At 48.0% G+C, this 27,918-nt stretch overlaps 1 protein-coding gene across 1 annotated transcript; it reads right to left on the reverse strand.

Annotated features, from left to right (window-relative positions):
• Positions 1-1,796: 1,796 nt before the first annotated feature.
• DOK4 (docking protein 4) lies at positions 1,797-27,842 on the reverse strand. Its single transcript, XM_073605600.1, has 8 exons — positions 27,654-27,842; positions 22,944-23,051; positions 22,312-22,426; positions 21,022-21,141; positions 17,653-17,842; positions 14,364-14,502; positions 11,783-11,906; positions 1,797-2,171 (listed from the first exon to the last, which is right to left on the reverse strand). The coding sequence occupies exons 1-8, from the start codon at positions 27,717-27,719 to the stop codon at positions 2,092-2,094; spliced, it is 942 nt and encodes a 313-aa protein (XP_073461701.1). The 5' UTR covers positions 27,720-27,842; the 3' UTR covers positions 1,797-2,091.
• Positions 27,843-27,918: the final 76 nt, after the last annotated feature.

Consider the following 27,918-nt stretch of genomic DNA (forward strand, 5'->3'; position numbering starts at 1 on the left):
GATCTTTGCAGCTGTAGAAGCCCTTAAGGACCCAAGGCTGGAGATAGCAGGCTATTGCCTATTGCATAAATAAGTGCCACAATAACCTCTTGCAATTCTGAGGTTAGGGCAGGAGATGGTGCCTCAAAAAGAGTCTTTTCAGACTGTAGTGAATCCATGTCTAAGTTAGAGATGGTTAATGCAACCGGTGAGATTTGTGGCATGGCCACAAAGTGTTGAGTGACTGCAGTAGAGGCTCCTAACAGTAGGGTAGAGGACTCGGCCTCACTCAGTGGAGAAAGATAAGACTCAAAAGAGGTACAGCCCTTAACGATAGGGTCACTGGTTTCTAGGTTACAGATGTCAGTGCCCTCATAGTGTACAGGGTAAACGTCCCCAGACGTTAGGAGAGTGAGCTGTGGACTGTGTCCTCGGTGTCTGGGTACATAGTGCAACCTTGTGGCAGTGATGCAAAGAGACCCAAAGTGCGAGACAAGGTCTTGGGAACTTCTGAACCCAGGTGGCTGGAGGTAAATAGGGTCACTGTAAGCGGGTAGTAGGAACAGACCAGAATACCATGTGGTGCTCAGAATGATGCTTCCTTTACACTGAATGTGAGGAAGGAGAGCATGTGACACTCCACCCAGCAGATGCCCCATCCCTCAGCGTTAACCCTTTCTGAGGTAAAACCAGCAGTAACTAAATTTAGGTGCCCAGCCGTGCAAACAAGGATGTAACTCCCAGTGTTCAGCCCAAACAGACTACCCAACATAGTAGATCTTCAGAGACAGAGCAAGTGCTGAGGCAATGCCACAGGTCTGGAAGACGCTCCATGGTTAACAAATGTTCCTGGAAGACCAGTATTTGAAGTTTGGAAAGGGCCACAAGTGAAACCCAATGCCTGAAGGTCACAGTTCAGGCTAGCACTGCCAGTCCAGTGGGGTTATGGACCAGCTCAACAGCAACATAGTGAGTAATCTGGATTGAAGTGGAAAGAAGAAGAATCCAAAAATCAAATCAAAGTAGCAAAGAGTCAGACTTTTCTCAGCAGAGATGGAGAAAATATGTTTACCCTCTTAGGACAGCCTATCTCAACCAGGGTTCCATTAAAATTCCAGAAAATGTCAACAATCTGGCTTCAATAACATCATTGGCTACCAGGTTACAGGTGGTTTAATATTGTAAACAAGCTGACGGGCAGGCACCCAGGGAGATGTCATCAACCAAACATGATCGTGATATCCCTGGCCTCTTTGCTTGCATTGAGCTAATGCAGGAGAAATGTCCATTGTGGTGAGCATCCATTGAGAATGGATCATCTTAGCAGGTCATCGTGTTTTGTTTTTGCTGGGAGCCATTCATCATTATTGATCTACATTGCTGGATGATGTGATTGATGATGGATTCACACCATAAGATTTTTATTTTTTTTTAAAGGACTTTGTCACAGTGCCTGTATGTTTAATCTGTGTTTTTTTTTTATTTTGTGAATGAGTATACAGGGGATTTTGCATACTTTTAATGTGTGTTGTGACAAAAGAAAAGTTGAGAAATGCCATCCTATATGGGCTATACTGAGCTGGCCTACAATTTTTTCATTTGCCTGTGTCCAATCTCCTTGTCGGCAGCAGTATAACCTGCCAGTATTTGATATCCCATGTCCCTGAATGGACGAGATTGAAAATAGTTTGCTTTGAGTAAAGTGCCTTCTCCATCACAAATGATTATTGGCTTTATTTATGACGGAGTAAATGTATCAGTTGAAAGAGATTCCAGCGGAAACTTCTGTGGGTGCATAGGGATAATTAAGGACAAACTGCTTATAAATAGCAACTATAATTGGGCCCCTCTATACTTGGGGCCCGTGCGTGGTTAAGAAACATAGGCAATATAAATGAAGAGACGTGATAGGTCAGAACTTGGTTCTTTTTTTATAGTGCAAAATTGGCTTTATACAGGGTTGTCCCTCCACAAGCTACTCGTCCAATAAGATCCCCTGTGCAGAGAGGGTGGTGCCTTAATGACGGAGTTCTTCATGTTTCCAGAATCCAGATGAGCCAAATCTAGTTCACAGACCATGGTGTCCATCATCCCGGAATCACGGTGACGGGGTCACTGAGAGGCCGATGTGGGCAGTTTCCTCTCAATCATCCGTCTAGTTATAGGGTCCGAGTCTCGGCCGCTGTATGATCCTGGAAGACAAGTCAGAACATGGAATCATTTCACCCAATTGAGAAAAATATTCTAATGTACACAATTCAATCACTACAGCAGAAAAATATCCCCCAGAGCTTACCACAGGTGACCCTCTGCTCAGGTTCTGGAAGAGTAGCACAGACAGCTGCCCCTCTGATCTGATTCTGGAGGAGTAGTACTGACAGGTGCCCCTCTAAACTAGTTTGGGTGGAGTTAGGGGTGGGTGTAGGACAGACAGGTGTCCTTCTAATCTGGTTTGGGTGGAGATAAGAGTGGGTGTAGGACAGACAGGTGCCCCACTGATCTGGTGTGGGGCAGAGAGGAAGGCAGGTGTAGTACAGACAGTTGCCCCTCTGATCTGGTTTATGTGGAGTAGTAATGACAGGTGCCCCTCTGATCTGGTTTTGGTGGAGTAGTATTGACAGGTGGCTCTCTGATCTGTGGGGAGCAACCACTGTGATGGCTGAAGATTGGATAGGGAGGACCCCCTATAAAGTTTGCCCTGTAATGGCTCTGCTCTTATCTGGACAATCTTACATTTTCTTTGTGTCAAGGGAGAAATTTTCTGAGCTGCATGATCAGCTCTCACTGATACAAATATGAGCACTCTCCTTTTCCTCCTCCCCTTTGCAAGAAAATGAGGAAGTTCCCCTGCATGAGAAAGAGGTGGATGCAGTTGAGGAGTAGGAGTCCTCTGTAGGGTGGAGAGAAGGGCTGGTGTGGGACAGACAGGTGCCCCTCTGATATGGTTTGGGTGGAGTTGATGGAGAGCATAGGACAGAGAGGTGTCCTTCTGATCTGGTTTGGGTGGAGATGAGAGTGAGTGTAGGACAGAGAAGTGTCCCTCTGATCTGGTTTAGGAGGAATAGTACTGACAGGTGCCTCTCTGATGTAGTGTGGGGTGGAGAAAAGGGTGGGACAGACAGGTGCCCCTCTGACCTGGTTTGGGTGGAGATGAGGGAGGGTGTAGGACAGACAGGTGCCCCTGACTTGGTTTGGGTGGAGGGGAAAGTGGGAATAGTATTGACTGGTGCTCCTCTGATCTCTTTTAGGTAGAGAGGAGGGCAGGAACAGTACTGACAGGTACACCTCTGTTCTGATTTGAGAGGAGAGCAAGTGTTTGTGCCTGTATGAGGGATCTGTGATATTTTTACCAGCCTGGCTAGTCTCCCATTTTTGTTAATCATCATTACCTCTATCCAATGAGGAGAGAGGTGACCTCGGGCAGTTTTAGAGTGAACTTTCTGGCTTTGCAGTGTGATTATCACCAGATTGGCTGAAAAGAATTATTAAATCCTTAGGTCAATGAAATTTCAGACGATGTGTTTGTGGCTGTTTGGAATTCCACTTTAAATGCATCTCTAGCAATATAAATGTATTTCTTAATTTAACCACACAGGACACATAGGACGTCAGATTCATGACTACCTGGTTATGGTACCACCTTCAGGTGATTGGACACTGGCCAAAAAAATATCATGAATCCCCATCCAGGGATAACCCTTCCCAGCTCAACTAAGCCTCAGTTTTTGGCTAGTATCCTTAAGTCTGGGTTCAGACTAGTGCGAATTGGATGCTGGATTCCCTGCATCCAATTCGCATGACAGGAGAGTGTGCCTGGCTCTCAACGGAGCTGGTTCACACATCTCCTATGCGTCTTTGGCTCTGTTTCAGGTCCGAATTCAGGCCTGATTCGTCCCTGAAATGGAGAACAGGGACACACCAGACCCCTACTGTGAGCCACGGCCCTACTAAGTGTGAACCCAACCTTAGTTATGGATTCCTTTCTATGTCTCTGAAGATTTCCTGTAGTGGGCTTTGTTTCCTCTAATTCCTGGCCTGTTCCTAACACTCCTGATGGGGTACAGGTGGACTCCATCCAGATCGGTTGCTACAGCCTGATAGTCAAGAGGGACTGAACTGGACCCCACAGGCAAGAGCGAAGGCAGCCTGTAATGTCTGCCTGTAGGTGCTGGACCCTGTGAGCAGCAAACCCAGGGGCACAGAGTATCTGGTGACCTCACTGGCAAAATGCTATACAGGGTAGTAATCCCTCTAGAGGTGAGTCAAGCTCCTTAAGGCCCTGCGGGGAGCAACCACTGTGATGGCTGAAGAACGGATAGGGAGGACCCCCTACAAAGTTTGCCCTGCAATGGCTCTGCCCTTATCTGGACAATCTTCCATTTTCTTTATGTCAAGGGAGCAAATTTCTGAGCTGCATGATCAGCTCTCGCTGATACAAATATGAGCACTCTCCTTCCCCTCCTCCCCTTTGCGAGAGGATGAGGTGTCAGAGGAAGTTTCTCTGCATGAGAAAGAGAAGATGCGGTTGAGGAGTAGGAATCCTCTGTAGATGAGTCCTCCTAGGAGGAATCTCAGGGTCCAACAAAGTTGTCTCAGCCATAGAAGACCACGGTAGGCTTCCTGGCAGATGTGGTGCTCAGGAAGAAGGGGACCTGCTCTTGTCTTGGGCAGGATTTCACATTCTAGTCCTCTGTGCTGTGCACATTCCCATGGTGGAAGGTAGGCAGGCAGATTTTCTCAGCCATTAGCAGCTGGGAGAATGGGCCCTTCATCCGGAGGTGTTCACAAAGATTCGTCTGTAGTGGTGGACACCAGATGTCATTCTACTGTGTTCAGATTCCACAACAAACTGAGCAGGTTTGTGTCCCAGGTCAGGTGTTTGTGGTGGATGCTTTTCCTTCTCTGCAGTTTTTTCTTCATCTGATGTGCAGAATAAGGGTGGAGGTTATTCCAGTGACTCTGATCGCATCTGCCTGGCTAAAAACAATGTGGTACATCGACATCATAGATCTCTTGGCAGACAAGTAGAGGGCTCTTCAAGATCAGCCAGATTTAGGCTTCTTTAGCCGTGAATAAGGGGCACAACTGGGTACAGAGTTAACCCTCCCATTGGTTTCAGATATACAGTGTCTGGCAAGGGGGATCTGGCATCATTCTCCAGTTTTGTTGACCATAAGAAAAATTACACCATATAATAAGTTATTGGCGTATATGGATGCCTCATGGTTTACAGGTGTTAGGCCTGGGTGAATCCATTCGACAATCGCTTACTAAATTTTTTCTTAAAGCGGAGGTTTGCTGAAAAAAAAATATTAAAAGCCAGCAGCTACAAATACTGCAGCTGCTGACTTTTAATATATGGACACTTACCTGTCCAAGGAGCCCGCGGTGTCGGCAGCCGAAGCCGATCCGTCCTTCGGCTCTCGGCTGCTGCCGCCGCCATCCTTGGTGACACCGGAGGGGGTGAGGAATCCAAAAAGTGGAAGTTCCATTTTTGGGTGGAACTCCACTTTAAAAATACAGAATCAACGTCTCCACAAATGGTATGGGATACTATGAAGGCTTTTTTAAGAGGGTTAATGATACAAGCTATAAGCAGATTTAAAAAGACAAGTAAGGAATGGGAAACTCTTTTGGCAGTAGAAGTACGACAAAAAGAATATCAATATGTTCAGAACCCTACACCTGGGAATCAAGTTATATGGAAGGACGTACAACTTCTATAAAAAAGGACAGCTATGGAAAAAGCTGAAAGGGAGCAATCTCTTGTAAGGAGTAATGATTTTGAGGAGGGAGAGAAAAATGGGAAAATGTTAGCAGTAATTGTTAAATCCCAGACTAAGTCTAATGCCGCGTACACACGGTCGGACTTTTCGGCTACAAAAGTCCGACAGCCCGTCCGACAGACTTTCGACTGACTTTTGGCGGACTTGCGGCGGACTTGCGGCAGACTTTCTAACGAACGGACTTGCCTACATATGATCAACTAAAAGTCCGACGGATTCGTACGTGATGACGTACGACCGGACTAAAATAAGGAAGTTGATAGCCAGTAGCCAATAGCTGCCCTAGCGTGGGTTTTTGTCCGTCGGACTAGCATGCAGACGAGCGGATTTCTGGGTCCGGCGGAGTTACGACGTAAAGATTTGAAGCATGTTCCAAATCTAAAGTCCATCAGATTTGTGGCTGGAAAAGTCAGTCGAAAGTCCGGGGAAGCCCACACACGATCGGATTGTCAGCCGGCTTTGGTCCGTCAGCGTCCATCGGACTTTTGTAGACGAAAAGTCCGACCGTGTGTACGCGGCATAACTTTATTTCCTATATTTGTATACCAAATGGGAATATTTCTCATAGTCAAGAGGATATATTATCCTCATTTACTACTTTTTACAAGGATTTATACCAGAGTAAGGCCACTTATAATCCGAATGAACTTGGAGATTTTTCGAACCCTTTAAAAATACCATCTATTTCTAGAGAGGAAAGAGAATACCTTGACGCACCTCTAACATTAGATGAACTAACCAGAGCAGTCTTATGCCGCGTACACACGATCGGACATTCCGACAACAAAACCGTGGATTTATTTCCGACGGATGTTGGCTCAAACTTGTCTTGCAAACACACGGTCACGGTAACAATTACGAATGTAGTGATGTACTAGACGTACTGCATGGTTTTTCAGCTCTTTAGCGCCACCCTTTGGGCTCCTTCTAATTTCGTGTTAGTAGAAGTTTGGTGAGTGTTGATTCGAGCTTTTCTTTTTGCGTTTTTTTTATTTTGCGCTATTATTATTATTATTCTTGATATCACTTGAAAAAAAAGCCTTTTTTTTTCAATAACTCCATCAGTATCACCAGCAAAGCAGCTTCATTATTATCCCATTAAAGAAGAAGAGAATTGTGCGCTGCATTTCGAGATTTCATAATTTGCTGAGTCACGAATGTTAATTCTCCATTACGAACACTAGTTTACAAGACCGACCGCTTCTGCTTCAGAGCATGCGTGGACTTTTCTGCGCGGACTTGTGTACACGCGATTGGACTTTCCGACAACAAAGTTTTGTTGACGGAAAATTTGAGAACCTGCTAGCCAACATTTGTTGGCGGAAAGTCCAACAGCAAATGTTCGATGGGGCATACACACGGTCGGACTTTCCGACAATAAGCTCACATCTAACATTTCTCGTCGGAAAATCCGACCGTGTGTACGCGGCATTAGACTCCCCTAATGGGACAGCTCCTGGTTTAGATGGTTTACGGAATGAGAGTTACGGAAATATTTTGCTGCCAGAATTGCTGAAAGTACTGAACCATGCACATACAAAATTTAAGCTTCCAGAATCTATGAATGATGCTTGTATTATAGTATTACCTAAGCCAGATAAGGATCATCTATTGCCAGAATCTTATCATCCAATCTCATTATTAAATTCTGATGCTAACATTCTGGCAAGAGTCTTGGCATGTAGACTAAATAAAGTTATACATAAACTGGTGCACATGGACCAATCAGGTTTTATACCTGGAAGATCCACAACAACAAATTTGAGAAGACTATTTCTAAATTTACAGATACCATCAGACAATGTAGGAAAGAGAGCTATATTATCGCTAGACGCAGCCAAAGCATTTGACTGCGTCAAGTGGATATATTTATGGGAGGTCCTTAAGAAATTTGGGTTGGGTAGAGAATTTGCAAAGTGGATTAAATTATTATACACAGCTCCCCGAGCATGTATACAGATAAATGGTGCATTATCAGAGTATTTTTCTCTGTCCAGTGGTACTAGGCAGGGGTGCCCATTGTCACCGTTATTATTTGCACTGGCTATAGAACCACTGGCAATAGCAATTAGACAAACAACTATTATTAGGGGATTTGAGAGAGGAGGAAAGAGTGGATAAAATCTCCTTATACGCAGATGATGCTTTATTATTCTTGGGAGATACAGATCAATCTCTAACATCTGTGATAGAGTTGATTGAGACCTTTGGCAGATTTTCGGGGTTTGTTATAAATTGGGGAAAAAAAAAATCAGTATTACTTCCGGTTGACGATTTAACACTAGCTTTAGCACAAACAGGCCATAAAATACAAGTTGTCACAACCTTTAAATATCTAGGTATACTGGTTTCTTCTAATATAAAGGAATATATTAATTATAACTCAGTCCCCATATTAGATAAATTTCAGATGAAGAGTAAAGTATGGACCAAATTAACTTTATCAGTGGTAGGGTGTGCAAATTTAATAAAAATGATCTGGGCCCCACAGCTACTTTATGTTTTACACAATTCACTGATTTGGATACCACTTAAATGGTTTAAAAAAATAGACCCCTGTTTCGAACATTGCTATGGAAAGGACAAAATGCTAGAATTAAACTTAACAACTACAACTCCCCAAAAGTAAGGGGGGGACTAGCTGTTCTAAATGCTAAAATGTATTTCTTAGCAGCACAACTCCAGCAGGTTGCAGGATGGGGAGTGTTAGATTGGACAGATCCTATCCAAATCGATAATTTTGAGTAGATCCTCACAATATCATTTGATATCTCAATTAGAATCAGGTAACTTTGGTGATGCGTCATAGGGTTTGACCCTTGGACTCATACATAAAGTCTGGCAGGAAATGAGACGCATTATGCAATATAATTATATCTCAGTTTACTCCCCTTATGGAGAAATAATAATTACGAGGAAATAGGTAAATTAACTACTTCAATACTTCAGGGCACTTACACCCCCCCCCCTTCCTGCCCAGGCCATTTTTCAGCTTTCAGCGCTGTCACGCTGTGAATGACAATTGCTACACTGTAACCATGTGAAATTTTTTATCATTTTCTTCACACAAATAGAGCTTTCTTTTGGTGGTATTTAATCACTTCTGGGTTTTTTATTTTTTCCTAAAAAAAAAAAAGACTGAAAATATTGAAAAAAAATAAGTTTTTCTTAGTTTCTGTCAGTAAATTTTGTAAATAAGTCATTTTTCTCCTTCACTGATGGGCGCTGATGAGGCAGCACTGATGGGTACTGATAGGCTGCACTGATGGGCACCGATGAGGTGGCACTTATGGGCACCGATGAGGTGGCACTGATGAGGAGGCACGAATATGCCGCACTTATGGACACTGATAGGGGGCACTGAAGGGTGGCACTGGTGGGCACAGATAGGGGACACGGATAGGCAGCACTGATGGGCGGCACTGATGGGTGGCATTGATGGGCAACAGTGATAGATATTGATGGGCAGCAGTGATAGCCAACACTGACTGGCATCACTAATGGGCACTGATTGCTGGCACTGGTGGGCACTCACTGCTGGCACTGGTGATCACTCACTGCTGGCACTGTGGGCGCTTTATTGTAATCAGGGCACTGATTATCAGTGCCCTGATTACATGCCTAGATGTCCTCTGTGAGGAGATGCCGCTGATCGGCTCTCCTCTCCTCACACTCTGTCAGTGTGAGGCGAGGAGAGCAGATTACCGGCATCTCCATGTTTACATGTGACTGGCTGTGATTGGACACAGCCGATCACATGGTTGAAGAGCCACAGCTGCGGCTCTTTACAGAGATCGGGGTCACGACATGTCCTACCAACACGGCGCGGCCGTAATCTCTGCTCTGCACCCCCCGAGGGCGTGCGAGAGCGACTGTTCTGAGCGCCGTCATATGACGTCCACCCAGAACGAGAGCCACACCGCCCTGCCGTCATTTGACGATTGGACAAACGGCAAGTGGTTAAAAGGGTTTGGAGTATGGAGAGAAAAGGGGATAAAATACACTGCACAGCTTTATACAGATAATATATTGAAAACATTTCAAGACCTACATAAAAAAATATCTATTGCCCCCTCACGCATTTGACCAATATTTACAATTGCTCCATGCGTTACAGAGTCAGTTTAAAGACGAAAAAGTTAAGATACAAAATATGCCCCTTATGGATGCCTTAGCAAAGTTACAGGTTAAGAGGAGTTTAATCTCTACTCTCTATGGTCGCCTGACTGAGCAGTCACAAAAAACAAATAGTTGTTTAGCTAGAAAAGGATGGGAAAAAGATCTTGGAAAAATGACTTGTACAGTCCGTATCAGTATCTCCACGGCAATGCCTAACCCAATTATACATAATATATAGAGCGTATAGGACACCAGCTAAACTATACCAATGGGGGAGGCGGGATACGTCGGAATGTCCGAGATGTTCAAGAGCATCTGCTGATTTAATGCATATGATTTGGAACTGCCTTAAATTGTTTAGATATTGGCAGAATGTGGTAGAAACCATTAATCAGGCGTATCAAACCCAGTTACAGGTAGACCCAGGAAGATGCCTGCTAGGACAATTAGAAAAAGAACTCGGGCGGCACAGTGGTGCAGTGGTTAGCACTCTCGCCTAGCAGTAAAAAAGGGTTGCTGGTTCGAATCCCAACCACGACACTACCTGCCTGGAGTTTGCATGTTCTCCCTGTGCCTGCGTGGGTTTCCTCCGGGTACTCCGGTTTCCTCCCACACTCCAAAGACATGCTGGTAGGTTAATTGGCTTCTGTCCAAAATTGGCCCTAGTATATGAATGGGGACCTTTGATTGAGGGTAGGGACTGATGTGAGTGTGCGATGTACAGGGTTAGGAACAAGGGTCAGGGTTGTAGACACACACTCACTCAGGTTGAACTGGATGGACTGATGTCTTTATTCAACCTTACTAACTATGTAACTATATACCCCGGTAATTAGGATATCCATTGACAGGATGCTATTTATTGCACGAAAATTGAGAGCAATGAAATGGATATCCTTGAGAAGCCCAACATATGAGGAATAGGGGATACAGGTGAATGATGCATTTCTAAAGGAATGGCAGGTATACAAAAATAGGGGTTCAGTAAATACATTTAGTGAAATGTGGGAACCATGGCTGATGTTACCAGGTTTGACACCATTTATTTTGGGATCAGACAAGAAGTATAGGAGTTAACAGACTACTTACTAGTTATAGAATAGTTAAGGTATGATAACTCAAGAAGGTAGGATGGGTGTGGGGGGCTTTTTGGACGGGAAGAGTTGGGGGTGAGGGAGAGAGAACTTATATACATTAGAGAGGGGTGTATTTTTTTTGGCTGTATAGAATGTAATATGTTATTGTCGTATGTATTTTGGAATTTCTTTTTGCATGTTTGTGATGAAGAAAAATATTAATAAACAGCTATTAAAAAAAAAAAAAAGGGGGCACAAATTTTTGCCAGCCCCGCTCCCCTTAATGCTTCCCTTTGTCCCCTTAATATGACAAAGTATACCCTGCATGTAGTAATCAGCAAGCCTGCCGAATTCTACACTTTCAAGTAAACGGGAAATGCCACAAATACTCAAAGCTCATGTTCCGTGCTTTGTGATATTCCAAGCAGTCATGAATATGAAGTCCTCCATGTCCTGTGATGTATGATTTAGAAATAAGGATTTTTGATTTACCTGTAAAATTCCCTTCTTGAGTCTATTACAGGACACAGAAATCTTTCGCCCTTTGTGTTCATCACTGCTTGCTACAACACTTAGGCTTAGCTAAGATGGGTGAGGTTATACCTGGGACAGGATTCCTGTCTTTTTTGGGTCAATGTCCAACACCTGAAGGTGGCAGCATAACCCGAGTAGCCATGAATATGAAGTCGGTCCATGTCCTGTGATGTATTCCTAAAAAAGGCTTTTACAGGTAAACCAAAACTACTAACATTACTTTTTTTGGGATTTTTTTTACGCCATTTTCCTTACTACAGAGACGTCCGGCCACATTCAGGAACTTACTGTTACTGCAGGAAGACTCGCCGCTGGTTTGGCCACTAGTAATATGATGCCAGTATGCACTGCGGGGCAGCATGGAAGTGCTGGGGCAAGGCTGCGAGAGGCTCTCGTTCTCCTTGTTGAGTCGCTAGAAAGAGATAAATAATCAGGTGAGATGAGGGATTAGTGAAAGGGTAGGATTGTCATCTTTTGGTAGGACATATATAATTAGGTATCCGTGGAAGGGCAGGATTTTCATCTTTCAGGAGATATATAATAAGAGATCAGTGGAGAGGTAGAATCGTCATCTTCTAGAAGGAATTATATAATGTGTAGAGGGATAGGACCAGGGCAGCCATCAGAAATTGTGGGACCGCCCCATGGAATCTGCCCACTAGCCATCCCACCAAGTCCTTCAGTGCCTCAGCCCCCCTCACACCTGTACGCTCTGAGCCCCCCTCACACCTGTACGCTCTGAGCCCCCCCTCACACCTGTACACTCTCAGCCCCCCTCACACCTGTACACTCTCAGCCCCCCCTCACACCTGTACACTCTCAGCCCCCCCTCACACCTCTACGCTCTCAGCCCCCCTCACACCTGTACGCTCTCAGCCCCCTCACATCTGTATGCTATCAGCCCCCCTCACACCTGTACGCTCTCAGCCCCCCCTACACCTGTACGCTCTCAGCCCCCCTCACACTTGTATGCTCTCAGCCCCCCCTCACACCTGTACGCTCTCAGCCCCCCTCACACCTGTACGCTCTCAGCCCCCCTCACACCTGTACGCTCTCAGCCCCCCCTCACACCTGTACGCTCTCAGCCCCCCTCACACCTGTACGCTCTCAGCCCCCTCACATCTGTACGCTATCAGCCCCCCCTCACACCTGTACGCTCTCAGCCCCCCCCTCACACCTGTACGCTCTCAGCCCCCCTACACCTGTACGCTCTCAGCCCCCCTCACACTTGTATGCTCTCAGCCCCCCTCACACCTGTACGCTCTCAGCCCCCCTCACACCTGTACGCTCTCAGCCCCCCCTCACACCTGTACGCTCTCAGCCCCCCCTCACACCTGTACGCTCTCAGCCCCCCTCACACCTGTACGCTCTCAGCCCCCTCACATCTGTACGCTACCAGCCCCCCCTCACACCTGTACGCTCTCAGCCCCCCCCTCACACCTGTACGCTCTCAGCCCCCTCACACCTGTACGCTCTCAGCCCCCCTCACACTTGTAGGCTCTCAGCCCCCCCTCACACCTGTACGCTCTAAGCCTCCCTCACACCTGTACGCTCTAAGCCCCCCCTCACACCTGTACGCTCTCAGCCCCCCTCACACCTGTATGCTCTCAGCCCCCCTCACACCTGTACGCTCTCAGCCCCCCCTCACATCTGTACGCTCTCAGCCCCCCCACACCTGTACGCTCTCAGCCCCCCTCACACTTGTAGGCTCTCAGCCCCCCCTCACACCTGTATGCTCTCAGCCCCCTCACACTTGTAGGCTCTCAGCCCCCTCACACTTGTAGGCTCTTAGCCCCTCTCACACCTGTACGCTCTCAGCCCCCCTCACATCTGTACGCTCTCAGCCCCCCCTCACATCTGTACGCTTTCAGCCCCCCTCACACCTGCACGCTCTCAGCCCCCCTCACACCTGTATGCTCTCAGCCCCCCTCACACCTGTGCGCTCTCAGCCCCCCTCACAACTGTGCACTCTCAGCCCCCCTCACACCTGTACGCTCTCAGCCCCCCCACACCTGTACGCTCTCAACCCCCCCCCTCACCTGTACGCTTTCAGCCCCCCCCCCTCACATTTGTGCGCTCTCAGCCCCCCTCACACTTGTACGAGATTGAGGAAGGATAGGACCATTATTTTCTAGGAGGAGATATGTATTTTGGGATCAGTGGAGGGGTAGGATCATCATCTTCTAGGAGAAGATACATAATTGGGGTTAGGGCAGGACAGGAGAAGATATGTAATGAAGGATGATGAGGCACAAGGCTTGTTACAGCGAAGATATGTGTGTTGTTGATGGGCAGTAGGATGCTCTTTTCTCTTCACTGTTCACTAGGAGGTGGCACTCCATCGCTAAGAGGAGAGATAGAATCGGGCGAGTGGTAGGAATAAGTCATGATGAGGTTAAAAAGGAGTTCCGACCCCCCCTTCCCCCCAGCAAAAAATTCAAAGTTCGCAGCTAGACATAATGTAGCTGCTGACTTTTAATATTAGAACACTTACCTGTCCTGGAAACCAGAGATGTCGGCACCCCAGCCGATGTTTCCATCGGCTCTCAGGTGCTGCCACCGCCATTCGTGGTTAAGGGAAACTAGCAGTGAAGCCTTTCAGCTTCACAGCCAGTTCCCTACTGCGCATGCACGAAGCGCACTGTGCTTTTTGAATGGCCCGGTGGCAGGGGAAGGAGGGGGGCCGAACTTCTGAGTGATCTCGCCGTGGCAGAAGTGGGAATGGGTACCTGTCAAAAACAGGTACCTGCTTCCCCCGAAAGGTGCCAAAGTGGCACCGAAGGGGGAGTGGGGGGTGGGGGGGGGGGCAGATAAGCGGAGCTTCCACTTTTGGGTGGAACTGCGCTTTAATAATGCCGAATAGACTCACCCGGGAGTTCTTCTCCATCTCTAGAAGGAGACTCTTGTGTTGCTCGGCCAATGCCAGCACAGCGCTGTGAACGCGCTCGTAGATCTGCTGCCCCTCTGCAGTCTGGAAGGTGTAGAGCCCCTCGTTAATACCGCACACCCTGAAACACAAAGGTCCACATTGTATGGATATAATACATGGTTGCCACATTGCGCACTATCCACATGAAGGCTCATCCACTGAAGCAAGGCATATTATCTGTTATTTGTCCATTTTTAGAATCTAAGATTTATGTTTAGTTATCTGACAATTTGTAGACATTGAGGCGGTTACATACCCACCCTTCCCCCCCACACCCTAATCCTACTACTGCAGTTGTACATAGGCAATCAGAGCCTGCATCTCCCTAAATTGCAGTGCTCACAGCCAGAGATCTTCCAGCTACTTTGATAACTTTCCTGCATGAAGGTGCACCCCTACTTCCTAAAGTTGGGTCTGTTTGTTCTTTCCACTGGGTCCCTGGGCAATATACAGTATCTTTCTAATGCTTGGAGGCTCAGGCCACCCTGTGCAGCTATCGGGCCAAACCCCTGAGTCTAGCATCTTATTCAGCTACCCCTGACCAATCCTCTGATATGACTGCTCCCAATAGTATGACTGACTAGATCTGTTTTTAGGTCGCCACACTCTGGGATCTCTGATTCCTACCTTAAAGCGCAGTTTCAGACATATTTTTGTTTATTGAAAGTCAGCAGCTACAAAAAGTGTAGCTGCTGACTTTTAATAAACAGACACTCACCTGTCCCATGATCCAGTGGTGCACTCACCCGTGCAGTGTTCTCCCTGTGTCCTCCCTTGGTAGCATCGGCATCTTTACTATCCCTCCTGTGAGGGGTCCCCTGACCTACAAGGTCGATGAGGGTCAGCTCCGGCTATTCTTTTTTTCTGGTGAGGTTCTTTCCATTGAGCGTCAAGCAGAAGTACCTGCTATAGGCATTAGATGTTAGTCCCACCCTTGTATCTTCTCTTGGCATCCGTAACGCTCATGAGACCCTCATTAAGGAGGGTCTGTTTTCTGAACTCTTGCAGTCCAGTTCCTTCTGAGGGACCTGCAGGCCTTGTTTGGAGATGGACTCTCTAGTGTAGGATGCTGGTAATGTGTTCACCAACATGCAAGGTGGCTTGACCTAAACCCTCACTAAAGAGGTTCCCTTCTTCCTGTGGACCTTTGCCTTTCTGCTTACCTGTCAAGGAAATTCCCACCATTTACCCCTTTGGGGCTGGTAGGGAGTATCCTCCTACCTTGCCCCCCCCCCCCCTTCTGTTGTGGGCTCTCAGTCACCATTAGCCTCCCCTTCAGTGCAGGGGTGTCTGAGCCCAGGTAGAGCCATCCAGAAAGTCCCTTTGGACTAAGAATTCCCTGGAATTACTTTTTATTGTCTGGTTGGGGATGGGGGGGGGATAACTTCTCTTCACCCTGAGAGGGCTTATTTTCTCTGGTGTGTCTCCACAAGTGGGTTCTTCATCTGGCACCCCAAAACAGATATTTCCTGCTTTATCAGGCAGAAGAATCGGTATGCTCACTGAATGTTTGTCGGACATCTCCTGAGTGTTGCAGGTTTGGAACTCTCCCTGTGTTGAATTAAGTGACCAGGTCCCTATGCTGGACAGCGCTAATTGTGTCCCTATTGACCACACTGGGTCTGCTGGTGACAAGGCTTTGCCTTCTGGATCTCCTCAGATGGAGCCACCACATCGAGGTGTGAGGGTTCAGCACCTGTGTGCTCCTCTTTTCCTGCATGATAGGATGTATGCATCACTGAATGACCCATCACTGCCCTGGACTGTCAGCAGGAGGAACACGCTAGGATCACCCTTATGAAGGATACTATGAGTCCAGAGGCCTCCTTAGGACCTGTGGCTGTTTTGAAGCCTCCTGAGGATGTTCCTTCTGATACTTTTCTTGTTCCTGTTCCCATTTGGACACATGCTTCTTATAGTGGATCTGAGTTTCTTGACCCTTGCTCCTTGGCAGAGAATGTGGCATAGATGCGAAACAAGCCGATCCCTAGAATATGGCTGCAGAACTAGTCAAGCAGGTATGCAGGATTATCTGTACACTACTACATGTTGGGTGGAAAGATCCGCTCATCCTTCAGGTATGGTATTTCTGCACTGGTTGCCTATCCCCCTTTTTTCTTTATAATGGTCCCACTTGTTCGCTCCTCTTCTCCTTCAAGATGGCTTCAGGGCTGGTTCATTACGGGGAAAGGGGGGGGTCATTGGTCTGTCTATTGGGATGTCATGTTGTGAGGGCTATTCCAACTTTACTATCGTGCCACACAATTGGTTACCTGACAAACCCTTCCTTATCATGGAACTTTTCCTGCACCTAGTGATTAGTGTACAAGGCTTGGCCATTTCTCTCAATTTGACCAGCTGGTCTTTTCTTTTGGAATTATTTGATCTTCAAATATTCCCTATACAGATTTGTTATTTCCTTGGTCTGGGCCCAGCAATTGTTTTCATCCCTTGACCTTATCAATTGTTGTTCTAGTTTACTTCTGTTTTGGTAGTGTGTTTTTTATCACTCTTTTTGGCAAATTGTTGGTTGGCTCACCAGTTTTCACTGGCAGGGGTCCCTTGGCAGTGGTTTGCTTTGTCTTGCTTTGGAACATCAGGATGATCCTCTGTCCTCCCTTTGGTCATAGCAGTTCTAACATCTTGAATTGGGCTTCTCATTTGTTCCCGATTTGGAATTTGGTTCCTGCAGATACCTCTGTCATGCAGTTGGTCCCCAAATTCTAACTGGACCTATCAGTGGCTGCCCACCCTTTACCTGGACTGCGTTTTGGAATTAACGACCATGAAAATTCTGGTGTCCCTCAATGGATGATACATAAGGAAAATTTGATTGTGGTGAAATCTTTTTCTTGAAGTCCATTGAGGGGCAAAGGTCCCATCCCTATGTTTACTTTCTCAATTAACCAAGGCACTCTGGGAAGATGAGGGGTTAAATTAGGTCTGGCTCATAACATATTCAATTTGCCAGTGCCCCAACTTCCTGTAGGCAGCAATACAACCCAACTTTTCTGAACTCCACTGAAGCATACAGAAATTCCAGTACAAAGTTTTTATGGAAAGCACAAAAATCGTATTCTATTCCTGGCTGCTCTGAGCACTTTGTGACTTCCTACCGACCTCTGCTGGTGTGATGACCAATATATTGACACTATCTCGCCTGTATCCCACATTACCAGATCTATGAGACCGCTTGAGGACAGATTAAACCCCATTATGGCTTTCTTACCGTTCTGCTTCAAAAGTAAAGCGTGTGGAGTCATTGCCATATCGTCGCAGGGCGCAGAGTGGCCATGACAGCAGCTTAGTGTGTGGGTTGTGTGCGTCCCAGAGGTAGAGGTTTTCTTCTGTGATTTGCAGCTTGCACTCTCCGTACACGTCCAAATTAGAGGAAGGCAGAAGGAAGACACTGAAACGCTCTGTAAGAAAAATGGGAATTTGTTTTACCTGTTAAATCCTTTTCTTGGACTATATCCCAGGTCACAGGGTATCTTCATATCTATTATGATAGGGATGTCCCAAAGCACTGAATATGAGGGGAGGACAACACGGCAACAACCCAACAGGCCCCAAACAACTAAACTAGAACAGAATAGAACATCACACAGCAGCCTGCAAGGCTCACTGACCAAAGGTAGCAACCTCAGGACATCACCTAAGATACTAGCAAAAAACTGAAGTCTTGCCTGGGAGGGGTTATACCTGGGAGGGGATTCATGTCTATTTTTTTTTTGCCAGTGTTCATTCACCTGAAAGTGGCAGCCTAACCTGATCGTAATGGATAAGAAAATGCTCTATGTCCTGAGATGTACAATAAAGAAGCAATGACATCCTATAAGATCAGCACCATTACAGGTTGATGGGTCTAGGCTGGCCAGAGATCAGCCCAGTCCCACCAAGATTCTACTAAACAAATTAGATGTAGGACAATTATAAACAATGTACCAAGGCTCAAGATAACAACTGATTTCGACCTGAACGTTTTACGAGTTTAGGCTCAGTTCTCATCTATGCCAATTGCATGCGTTTTGAACCACATCCGATTCGCAATGACATGTAAAGTAAAATGTATTGCCATTGAAGCTGTTCCCATATATGCAGTGCATCCTCAGTACTAATTTAAAAAGAGTCCTGTGCATTTTCTGAGCACTGCAGTGCAGTTCAGGTGCAAATTCCAGGCTCATTGATTTCTATAGGAACGCTTCTGAATCGCACATGTGTGCAGGATTTTGGATCAGGATTTCAGCACGGATTGCTCTCCTACTACAGAAGATCTTTTTGCCTTTATTTTTTTATTTATTTTTTTTATTGTTTGCCTTTTTATTGTTTTTCAGGTAGCAAATAGAAAAAAAAAAGCATACAACATCATAAAATATCATGTAATGTCTTTTGGTACAAAAAACTATTATTACTTTCCTTCCCACTCCCTCACCCTACACCCCCCTCACCCGCACCACTCAATCATTAATTGTACATGTACTTCTAATTAATTGCATAGCCACCTGGGGGGGGGGGGGGGAATCCACCTCTAGGGGTAAAAGAAGTATGAAAGAGGAGAACGTCCAGGATCTCATAGGAGAGAAAGGCAAAAGCGAGGGGATGGTGAACAACGAGAGAGAAACTCTCATCCACTCCTCACCATCCCCTCATAGGGGACACCCCATCTCGTCCAGCCAAGGCCTCCACATTCCTTCAAACTTTCCATAGTTGCCTTGCCTAATACATGCCACTCTCTCGCTCCAAATCATTGAATTGATAGTCTCAACCCAATTCTTCACAGTCGGGGGGATCTCTGCCTGCCTTTTCTGTGCTATTAGTTTTCACACCTGAAACAGGCACCTCAATACTACTTTGGTGGCACTAGTTGGGACTCTACCTTCCTCCAAACTTCCTACTACAGAAGTTGACTCCCTTTATCTACTATGTATTGGTCAGCACTGAAATCGCATCTCTCTCGCCGTCTCAAATGCTATCTCAGTTTTTTATTATACATAGAGCTCATTATACTCCAAAAAAACTTTATGCCTGGGGAAAATATATATCACCATTATGTCCGTGATGCTCTCTATTCAATGGTTCCCTTATCCATATGCTCTGGCGATGTCCAAAGCTTTATCGTTATTGAGAAAAAGTATTTAAAACCTTAAACTTAGTAAGCTCAACTGAGATAATAAGGGTGCCCAAACTGGCACTACTGGGTGTAATACCTGATGGAGCATTACCAGTAGAAATGCATATTATGTGGATAAGATCCCTATCTTTAGCACGTAAAGTTATTCTACAAAAATGGACATCCAATGATTCTCAATGGGTTGAGAAACTTAAAGCGGAGTTCCACACAAAAATGGAACTTCCGCTTTTCAGAACCCTCCCCCCCTCCGGTGTCACATTTGGCACCTTTCAGGGGGGAGGGGGGTGCAGATACCTGTCTAAGACAGGTATTTGCACCCACTTCCGGCATAGACTCCCATGGGAGTCTATGCCTCTTCCCGTCCCCACCGCGCTGTCTCCTGGGAAACACACAGGTCCCAGGAGATAGCGGGGACCAGTTACGACGCGCAGCGCCACTCGCGCATGCGCAGTAGGGAACCAGGAAGTGAAGCCGCAACGCTTCACTTCCTGATTCCCTCACCAAGGATGGCGGCGGCAGCTGCCGAGAGTCCAGCGATTCATCGGCGTCAGCTGCCAACATCGCTGGACCCTGGGACAGGTAAGTGGTCATGTATTAAAAGTCAGCAGGCACAGCATTTGTAGCTGCTGGCTTTTAATATTTTTCTTTGGTTGGACTCCATCTATAAAAGAGAAAAATTAACATACAAACATAGAGGTACACCCCAAAGATTTAATAAAATATGGTTACATTGGATAGAACCTACTGATGAATTATATGATGGTTTGTCTAGTAGAGAGGAGTGAAGGTAGAGGAGATAGACGGGAGTAAGGAGTAATAGTAGAAGAGAGGCATAGAAAGAAAGATTACTTGTTGCTGCTTGGAGGAAATGGCTATAACTTGATGATTGACACTGGGGGAATTCAAGTTGATGTGCAGAATGTACTTATAATTTTAGAATGTTCTATTCATTATATGCTAAGTCACACCGAGAGGTGCAAAGTATGCTTAGTTTATGTCTTTGTTTTCTACTTGACTTATTACTTTATGATATGATATGGACTAATGTGTTATATTTGTTCTTGCAACAAAAAATAAAAAAGTATTTGATAAAAAAAAAAAAAAAATTGCAGCTGTGACAAAAATCCATCCTGAGCCTTGCAAATTCACATCAGAAACGCATCAAAAATGCACCTGAACCGCTGAACAAATGCTTTTTTTTATTTGCAAAGAAAATGGTTATACAATTCGCACTGGACACGTGTGAACGCAGCCTTATCGTTCTGATTGAATGTGGAAGTGATTGGGCAAATCTTACACAAAAGTCCACAAGGATTCCACTGCCCGTCTTTCGAAAACATCAACAATACCCAGGCAGGAAACATTTGCTTTTTTTATCGATTGTTTGAGATCATTTTAGGAAAAGTGTGCCGGACGCACAATTGTTGGATCATGTGGTCTATGACCAGGCCTTTATCAGTCCCTTACCTGTCTGTTCACTCTGCACTCCTGGGGTGAGGAGGTCTGGTTCTCCCAGGTTGTACTCATTGGCTCTTGACCCCAGACATTCCGTGGACAGCACCTTGTACCACTCCTCTGCCTCCAGTTCTGGCAAATGAAAAAAGGAGAGTAAATCCCGTCATGCATTGCATAGACTCCAACACTGTCCTCCCCAAAATAACTATCATCCTCAACAGGTCTACTGTACCATCACCCCAATTAACTACTGCACCATCATCCTCAACATCTGCACCGCATCATCATCATTACTGATAGTTCTACTGCACCATCATTATCAATAGTTCTACTGCACCATCATTGTCAATAGCTCTACTGCACCATCATTGCCAATACCTCTAGTACATGATCATCCTCATCATGTCTACTGCACCATCATCCCACAAGCCATGCTGTACCAATATCACTAACAGGTCTGCCATATCATCGCTATTAACACTAACGTACCATTAACTATATCCAATCATGTAAGAAAGCTCTACCACACCGTCACCCCCAATAATGCTACCACACCATCACCATGACAGCTCTACTACACCATCATCCTGGATAGCTCTACCGCATTGTCACCCACAATAGCTGATCTGCAGCATCATCCCAGATGGCACAACTGCAAGGCAACATTGATAACCCCACTGCATTGTTACCCCCAATAATTCTCCAGCACTGTCACCCCCATAACTACGCTGCCATAATCCCCAATGGTTCAACCACCCCATCTTCCCTAATAAGGCTACCTCAACGTTAACCCCAACTCCGCATCCAAAATAGCTCTACCACACCGTCCCACATAACTCTACTGCATTGTCATCCCCAACATAGCTACTGCACTGTCACCCCAATAAAGCTACCACACTATCAGCCCTGATGGTTCTTTTACACCGCCATCCCCCATAGCTCTAACCAGCACCATCTCAAGACTACCGTACTGTCATCCCTGTAAATTCTACCACACTGTTATCCTTAATAATGCTCCCACACCATCATCTCTTATAGCACTACCAGCACCATCACCCCTCATAACTACACATCACCACCAGCCCAAGATAACCCTAATGCACCATCACCCCTGACAACGCTGCTGTACAGTCATCCTTGATGTAACTACAGCACCACCAACCTTGATAACTCTACCACACTGTCACTTCCCCCCAATAATGCAGTGTGTCACCTCAGTTACCTACCACACTACTGCCGCCCAGTGACATCGTCATTGACTGACACCGGTGGTTGGGTGTCTCCAGTGGATCTCCAGCTCACCTGAGTCGCAGGTAAAGGTTCGGGCTAAGTCATCGCAGAATATAATGGCCACTGCTTGCCTCTTAGTCTCCTTTGGGAGCCGCATAATACACTTCACATTACTGATCTCCGTCACCTGCAGAGAGAGACATGGGGTAGAGCGGGCATCATGTTACAGAGAATATACAGATATAACGAGTGTCTACACTTATTAGACCGTGCTCTCCTCTATCCTGTGATCAGAGGCAAGCACGGTCTATGCCAGCCATGGAAGCTCCTTGTGAAGCCTCCTGTTGGGATGGATGAGCAGCATTTGAACCCAGTGGAAACGGAAAGCTTGTATACTAATTCAGAACCAACTACACCAGTGGAGTGCCCCCACACAACTTCTCAACTCTGCTCAGCTTTCTTCACGTGTTACCGCCTGCCAGCTGGTGTCCCTGGGTGTCCAGCCTTACAAAACCATAAAAGACCAACCAAGCTGATTGGGCGATGCTCTGAGCAAGACGCCATCTTGGGGCATGGATATTTATGGTATCATCTATCATAACAGTGCCTATACCAGGGCCGTATGGCAGGATTGTACAATCAGATGTACAGAGAGATGTGATAGGCTGGATTGAGCACTGCGCCCCTAAAATGAAATCCCTCACCTTCGGCGATGTACGCAAGACAACCGACCGCTCGTCCGGATACTTCTCCAGTCTCCAGGGCCCCTTACTGGAAGATTTCCTTAACACCAACCAACAGCGGCGGTATATCTGCAGAGGAAAGGTCACAGGTGAATGAATAACTACAGCCTAGGGGGAGGGTATAAACGACAGTGCTCCGTAATTGGGGAATGGGTGGAGTGGGGGTGCCCAATATAGGTGGAGGGTATGGCCAGTATGGACGGGGGGGGGCAGGTATGGGTGGAACGGAAATGCTCAGTAATGGGGAGATGGGTGGAGTGGGGGTGCTCAGTATCAGGGCTGGACTGGGACAAAAATGTGGCCCTGGACTTCATCCAGACCGGCCCAGGGCACAACACATCAGGGCACGGTACATCAGGCCACATCAGGGTACAGAGCCAGGCACATCAGGGCACAAGGCACATCAGGGCACAGCACAGGTACAGCACATCAGGGTACAGGGCACAGCACATCAGGGTACAGAGCCCAGTACATCAGAGTACAGGGCACAACATATCAGGGTACAGTGCCCAGTACATCAGCGTACAGGGCACAACATATCAGGGTACAGTGCCCAGCACATCAGCATACAGGGCACAACATATCAGGGTACAGTGCCCAGTACATCAGCGTACAGGGCACAACAAATAAGGGTACAGTGCCCAGCACATCAGCGTACAGGGCACAACATATCAGGGTACAGTGCACAGCACATCAGGGTACAGAGCCTAGCACATCAGCTAATAGGGCACAACACATCAGGGCACAGTACATCAGGGTATAGCACATCAGTACACAGCACATCAGGGCACAGAACATCAGAGCACACGACATTGAGGCACAGCACACCGGGGCACAGGACATCAGGGCACATCAGGGCACAGGACATCGGGGCAAAGCACATCGGGGCACAAGGCACATCAGGGCACATAGCACATCAGGGCACGTGGCACATCAGGGCACGGGGCACATTGGGGCACATAGCACATCAGGGCACATGGCACGTCAGGGCACGGGGCACGTCAGGGCACGGGGCACATCAGGGCACATTATGACACATCAGGGCACATGGCACATCAGGGCACATTATCGCACATCAGGGCACATGGCACATCAGGGCACGGGGCACATCAGGCCACATGGCACATCAGGGCACGGGGCACATAAGGGCACATTATGGCACATCAGGGCACATTATGGCACATCAGGGCACATGATGGGGCACATGGCACATTATGGTGCACATCAGGGCATGGGGCACATTAGGCCACATGGTACATCAGGGCACAGGGCACATCAGGGCATGGGGCACATGGCACCTCAGGGCTCGGGGCACATGGCACATCAGGGCACATTATGGGGCACATAGCACATCAGGGCACAGGGCACATCAGGCCACATGGCACATTAGGGCACGGGGCACATGGCACATCAGGGTACATTATGGCACATCAGGGCACATGATGGGGCACATAAGGGCAGATCAGGCTACATGGCACATTAGGGCACGTGGCACATGGCACATCAGGGCACGGGGCACATCAGGGCACATAGCACATTAGGGCACATCAGGCTACATGGCACATTAGGGCACGTGGCACATCAGGGCTCAGGGCACATGATGGGGCACATAGCACATCAGGGGGGGAGGATGGTTGGGGTATGGATAGAGTGGGGGTGCTCTCAGTATAGGGAGGCGGAAAAGGGTGGAATGGTGGTACTCAGTATGGGGGGGGGGATGAGTGGATTGGGGGTGCTCGGTCATGGGTAGGATGGGTGGAATGGGGGTGCTTAGTATGGGGGGTAATGAGTAGAGTGGGGTGCTCAGTATAAAGGGGAATGGGTGGAGTGGTGGTGGGGGAGGGGGGAATAGATGGGTGGAATGTCAGGGCTCAATATTGGGGGTGTATAATGGGTGGAGTGGGGGTGCTCAGTAATAGGTGTATGGTTGGAGTGTGGGTGCTCAGTATAGAGGGGAATGGGTGCAGTGCTGGTGCTCAGTAATGGTGAAATAGGTAGAGTGGTGTGCACGGTATTGAGTGGAAAATTGGTGGTGCTCATTGGGGGGGGGGGGGGGGTGTATAGATGGGTGGAGTGGCAGTGCTTAATATGGCGGGTGGATAATGGATGGTGTGGGGGTGCTCAGTAATAGGTATATGGTTGGAGTGGGGGTGTTCAGTATAGGGGGAAGGTCAGAAATTATTTGTGAAGACCTTTAGCCTAGGGGTAGGGTGTAAGGGGCGGAGACCTGAGGGTTTACAGCATAGGGAATAGGGGTGGCGTTGAAGTGCTCAATATTGAGTTAGAGTGATGGTGCTCAGTAATGCTGGTGATGTGTGGAGTAGGGGTATTCAGTATGGGGAGGGGGGGGGGGGGTAGAGTGGGAGTGCTCAGTAATGGGGGGATAGGTAGAGTGGGGGTACTCAGTATAGGGAGGGATGGGTGGAGAGGTGGAAGGTGGAGGTGAATAGGTGGAGTGGGGAAGTTTAGTAAAGGTGGGGGTATGGGGGGAATTGGGGTGCTCAGTATAGGGAGGAGAAAATGGGTGGAATAGGGGTGCTCAGTATAGGGGGGGGGGGGCAGAATGAGTGGAGTAGGGGTGCTCAGTCATGGTGGCATAGGTGGAGTGGGGTGCTCAGTAGAGAAAGGGAAATGGGTGCAGTGGAGGTGCTCAGTAATGGGGTAGTGGGTGGAGTGTGGTGCTCAGTATGGGGGGGGGGGAATGGGTGGCATTGGGATGCTCAGTATAGGGGGGGGGATGGGTAGAGTGGGGGTGCTAAGTAATGGGTGGAGTAAGGTGCTCAGTATGGGGGGGGGGGATGGGTGGAGTGGGGGTGCTCAGTATGGGGGCAGATGGGTGGAGTGGGGGTGCTCAGAATGGGGGGTGCTCAATATAAGGAAGGGGTGGAGTGGTAGTATGGGGGGGGTAACGGGTGGAGTGGAGGTGCTCAGTAGTAGGGTGATAGGTGAAAAAGGGGTGCTCAGCAATGGACGGATGGGTGGAGTGGCGGTGCTCAGTAGTAGGGGGATAAGTGGAGTGGGGTGCTCAGTAATGGAGAGATAGGTGGAGTGGGGGTGCTCAGTAATGGAGGGATGGGGTGATTCAGTAATGGCGTAATGGGTGGAGTGGGGGTGCTCAGTATAGGTGGGGGAGTTTGAATGAAGTGGGGGTGCTCAGTAGTAGGGGGATGGTTGGAGTGGGGGTGCTCAGTAATGGAGGGATGGGTGGAGTGCGGGCGCTCAGTATGGGGGGTAAATATAGTGGGGGGGTGCTCAGTAGTAGAAGGGATAGGTGGAGTGGGGGTGCTCAGTAATAGAGGGATGGGTGGAATGGGGGTGCTCAGTATGGGGGGGTTGAATAAAGTGGGGTGCTCAGTAGTAGGGGGATAGGTGGAGTGGGGGTGCTCAGTATGGGGGGGGGGATTTGTGGTGTTGGGCTGCTCAGTAATGGAGGGGTGGGTGGTGTGGGGGTGCTCAGTATGGGGGGGGGATTGAATGAAGTGGGGGTGCTCAGTATGAGGGGGTGGAGTGGGGGTGCTCAGTATGGGAGGGGTTGAATGAAGTGGGGGTGCGCAGTAGTAGGGGGATGGTTGGAGTGGGGGTGCTCAGTAATGGAGGGGGATGGGTGGAGTGGGGGTGCTTAGTATGGGGGAGGTGAATGAAGTGGGGGTGCTAAGTAGTAGGAGGATTGGGTGGAGTGGGGATGCTTAGTATGGTAGGGGTAGAATGAAGTGGGGGTGCTCAGTAGTAGGGGGATGGGTGGAGTGGGGGTGCTCAGTATGGTGGGGTTGAATGAAGTGGGGGTGCTCAGTAATGGAGGGATGGGCAGAGTGGGGGTGCTCAGTATGGGGGGGGGGGTGAATGATGTGGGGGTGCTCAGTAGTAGGGGGATGGGTGGAGTGAGGGTGCTCAGTATGGGGGATTGAATAATGTGGGGGTGCTCAATAATGGAGGGATGGGTGGAGTGGGGGTGCATAAAGTGGGGGTGCTCAGTATTAGGGGGATGGGTGGAGTGGGGTGCTTAGTATGGGAGGGTTAGAATAAAGTGGGGGTGCTCAATAGTAGGGGGATGGGTGGAGTGGGGGTGCTCAGTAATGGAGGGATGGGCAGAGTGGGGGTGCTCAGTATGGGGGGGTTGAATAATGTGGGGGTGCTCAATAATGGAGGGATGGGTGGAGTGGAGGGAACTCAGTATAGGGGGGATGAATGAAGTGGGGGTGCTCGGTAGTAAGGGGATGGGTGGAGTGGGGGTGCTCAGTATGGTGGGGTTGAATGAAGTGGGGGTGCTCAGTAATGGAGGGATGGGCAGAGTGGGGGTGCTCAGTATGGGGGGGTTGAATAATGTTTGGGTGCTCAATAATGGAGAGATGGGTGGAGTGGGGATGCTCAGTATTGGGGGATGGGTGGAGTGGGGGTGATTCAGTATTGGGGGATGGGTGGAGTGGGGGTGCTCAGTATTGGGGGATGGATGGAGTGGGGGTGCTCAGTATTGGGGGATGGGTGGAGTGGGGGTGCTCAGTATTGGGGGATGGGTGGAGTGGGGGTGATTCAGTATGGGGGGGGGGATTAGTGGTGTTGGGGTGCTCAGTATGGGAGTGGATGGTTGTAGTGTTGGGGTGCTCAGTGTGTGGGGGGATGGGAGGTGTTGGGGTGATGATGAGACGTTCGGTGGGCGCACTCCTCTCCCCTCACCCCCAGTTTCCGGCTCTTCATCCTCACGTATCCTTGGCGGACGATGTCGGTGGTATTGGAGGCCATGACTCCTCATCTCCGCCCGGCTCCGGTCTGTCACTACCTGCCCCCCCTCTGACAGACGGTGGGCTCTTCCACCGAGAGCGGAGACAGGGGGAGGGAGGAGCGAACCAATCCGGGGAGAGGGGGAAAAGGAGGGGGAGCCTGTCAGCGGACTGCCGCAACTCCGCTGATACATGTGGATCGTTATATGCATCCCATCATT

Source organism: Aquarana catesbeiana, linkage group LG11, assembly GCF_042186555.1.
Source record: "Aquarana catesbeiana isolate 2022-GZ linkage group LG11, ASM4218655v1, whole genome shotgun sequence".
In the NCBI taxonomy this organism is placed as follows: domain Eukaryota; kingdom Metazoa; phylum Chordata; class Amphibia; order Anura; family Ranidae; genus Aquarana; species Aquarana catesbeiana.

What these genes read in the sequence shown, in the direction of transcription:
- DOK4 (XM_073605600.1), bottom strand. Translation starts at nt 27,719, where the DNA reads ATGGCCTCCAATACCACCGACATCGTCCGCCAAGGATACGTGAGGATG. An exon ending in TGAAGAGCCGGAAACTGGGG is followed by an intron (nt 23,052 to 27,653) that starts GTGAGGGGAGAG and finishes TTTCCTCTGCAG; the next exon opens with ATATACCGCCGCTGTTGGTT. An exon ending in TCTTGCGTACATCGCCGAAG is followed by an intron (nt 22,427 to 22,943) that starts GTGAGGGATTTC and finishes CTCTCTCTGCAG; the next exon opens with GTGACGGAGATCAGTAATGT.